The sequence below is a fragment of the Myotis brandtii genome, unplaced genomic scaffold, assembly GCF_000412655.1.
Source record: "Myotis brandtii unplaced genomic scaffold, ASM41265v1 scaffold434, whole genome shotgun sequence".
Classification (NCBI taxonomy): domain Eukaryota; kingdom Metazoa; phylum Chordata; class Mammalia; order Chiroptera; family Vespertilionidae; genus Myotis; species Myotis brandtii.
The window spans coordinates 1,916,093-1,918,969 of record NW_005366599.1 but is presented as its reverse complement, the minus strand read 5'-3'; the positions used below and the strand labels follow the sequence as shown (position 1 = coordinate 1,918,969).

At 58.1% G+C, this 2,877-nt stretch overlaps 1 protein-coding gene across 1 annotated transcript in view; it reads right to left on the bottom strand.

The window, feature by feature from the left end:
• The window catches only part of RNF207 (ring finger protein 207), a 14,514-nt gene that overhangs the window by 5,010 nt on the left and 6,627 nt on the right, over positions 1 to 2,877 (bottom strand). Inside the window, exons 3-7 of the mRNA XM_014546194.1 lie at positions 2,773 to 2,877; positions 2,309 to 2,355; positions 1,992 to 2,064; positions 1,838 to 1,906; positions 5 to 36 (exon numbers count right to left, since the gene is read on the bottom strand). Of these exons, the coding sequence (XP_014401680.1) occupies positions 5 to 36; positions 1,838 to 1,906; positions 1,992 to 2,064; positions 2,309 to 2,355; positions 2,773 to 2,877 (326 nt within the window). The remainder of the gene's footprint in view (positions 1 to 4; positions 37 to 1,837; positions 1,907 to 1,991; positions 2,065 to 2,308; positions 2,356 to 2,772) is intronic.

The window sequence follows — 2,877 nt, the reverse complement described above, 5'->3', positions numbered from 1 at the left end:
CCGCGTAGCGATGCCCTGCAACCTCTCCATCAGCTCCTGCGAGGTGGGGGGAGGGGAGGCGCTCAGCTGTGTGTGTGTGTGTGTGTGTGTGTGTGTGTGTGTGTGTGTGTGTGTGTGCATGTGTGTGTGCGCGCGCGGCGGGGTAAGGGGGATGAGAGGGAGGGGAAGGCCCCAACGGCACTTTACCTGGGTGTCTGTTGGAGGCTCCCACTCTTCCCTGGGACTGTCTGGGAACCCCCACACCACCCCGCCCGAAATCCACAGGAAAGGTTGGGTGGCTGGACTCCCGTAGACGCTGCACTTTGGGGGAGTAGAGGCTTATGCTGCCTTCCAGGCTGTGCTGTCCTTTTATTTATTTTTTATTTTAAAATATATTTTTATTGATTTTAGAGAGGAAGGGAGAGGGATAGAGATAGAAACATCAATGATGAGAGAGAATCATTGATAGGCTGCCTCCTGCATGCTCCCTACTGGGGATCAAGCCCACAACCCAGGCATGTGCCCTTGGCTGGAATCGAACCTGAGACCCCTCAGTCTGCAGGCCAACGCTCTATCCACTGAGCCAAACCGGCTAGGGCTATTTTTTATTTTAAATACTAGAGGCCTGGTGCACAAAATTCGTGCACTGGAGGGGAGAGGTCCCTCAGCCTGGCCTGCACCCTTCAGTCCCAGACCCCTTGGGGGATGTCCACCTGCCAGCTTAGGCCTGATTTCCCCTGGTCTTAAGCCGGCAGTCAGACATCCCTCTCACAGTCCGGGGCTCTCACAGTCTGGGACCCCTGGCTCCTTACTGCCCGCCTGCAGGGGAGGCGGGAGAGGCTCCTGCCACCGCCCTGCTGCACTTGCCTGCCCTGAGCCTGGCGTCTGGCTGAGCCGTGCTCCCCTTGAGGGAGCACACTGACCATGAGGGGGCAGCTCCTGTGCTGCGCATCTGCCCCCTGGTGGTCAGTGTGCATTATAGCAACCTGTTATTCCACAGGTAGTTCCTTTGGTTGTCGATTTGCATATTAGGGTTTTATTATATAGGATATATTTTTTAGTTTAATTTTTGTTAATCCTACAGGTAGTTCCTTTGGTTGTCGATTTGCATATTAGGGTTTTATTATATAGGATATATTTTTTAGTTTAATTTTTTTTGTTAATCCTCACTGAGGATATTTTTCCATTGATTTTTTTTTTTTTTAGAGAGAGAGAGTGGAAGAGAGGGAAAGACAGAAACATCCATGTGAGAGAAACACATCAATTGATTGCCTCCCACATTGAACCTCCCACCAGGACCCAGGCTGGGGAGAAGCCTGCAACCAAGGTCCATGCCCTTGACCAGAATTGAACCCGGGACCCTTTGGTCAGCAGGCCGACACTCTATCTACTGTGCCAAACCAGCTAGGGCTTATTTTAAATATATATTTTTATTGATTTCAGAGAGGAAGGGAGAAGAAAAGAGAGATAGAAACATCAATGATGAGAGAGAATCATTGATTAGCTGCCTCCTGCATGCCCCCTACTGGGGATCAAGCCTGTAAAACAGGCATGTGCCCTTGACTGGAATCGAACCCAGGACGCTTCAGTCCGCAGGCAGATGCTCTATCCACTGAACCAAACCAGAGCTGGTGGGGGTGATGGAACCACTAGGTCCGGCCCACTGGGGGGGGGAAGCCCTCCCCCTAGAAATGGGCTCAGCTGTTCGCTAACCAATTTGTAGATGATGGTGTGGAAGAGGGGAAGGTAAGCCCAGAGACCCCTGGTCCCGCCTCCAGGTGACAGGCTGCCAACCCTCGGTGGTGGACTGGGAGACCCCGTGTTGGAGGGGAAGACCCCGCAGGATCTGGGGACTCACATAGCCCAGGTCCAGGAACTCGGCTTTGCTGGCCAGGCTGAGGAAGGAGGAGCAGATGACCAGGTGAACCTGCGGGAGGGACAATGCTCGGTGTCCAGCCTGGGAGGGGCCCTCTGTGCCAGAGTGCCCAGCCCCGCACCCCGGCTCCCCTTACCTGCAGGGTGGGCAGCAGAGTGGCCAGGTGGGAGAGCTGCTCCTTGAAGGCCTTGTCCTTCTCCTCATACTGGCTGGGGGAGGGGCAGCAGCCTCAGCTTCTAGGGGGATGGTTTCCCACCCCCAGGGGGCCGGACCCAGTGATTCCATCACCCACCAGCTGTGTGCATCCTTCCCTGCCACCCTCCCCTCCCTGTGCCCCGAACGCCCCTGCCCTCTTCACGGGTGGGCACCTGCTGTTTTGCTCCCTGGGATGGGCCCAGGCTGTGAGCCAGGGGTGTGGAGCCGAGGGGCAGGGGTGGAGGCCCGGGCGCTCACCTCTGCACAGCCTGCAGCAGCAGAGCCTTCCTCTCCGCCAGTCTGTCCTGGAGGGACAGGCTGCTGCTGACCACAGACCCAGCTCTGCCCCTCCCTCCCATCGCTCCCACTCCCTGGGCCCAGCCACACTGGCTAGGCTGGTGCTCTCTCCAAGGGCCTGCCCCACCACCTGGGCCCTCCCGCAGCGTCCCCTGCCGGAGAGCCCAGTGCCCTCCCCATAAATGTCACTTCCTGGGGAAAGTCTCCCCTACCATTCCCCCCTCCCCCGCCCCCCCCAGCTGGGCAGGTCCTGGCTACCCTCTGAACTCTGGTGCAACTGTGGCTAACGCCTGGCAGTTCAAGGCCAGCTGCCCTGCTGGTGCCAGAAACTCCGCAAGGGCTCTGGGGGGCGCCCTCTGTCATGGCACCGGGGTCACGGCTGATGAGGATGCCCAGCCTGTGGCTGGCCGGTCCCGCTACCTCACCTGCAAGCTGCCGAACAGGGAGTGAATGGAGGCCTCCTCCTCCGCCGCGCTGCGCCGCACCTCCTCCAGCATGGCCTGCAGCAGCGCGATGGCCTCCCGCGTGGC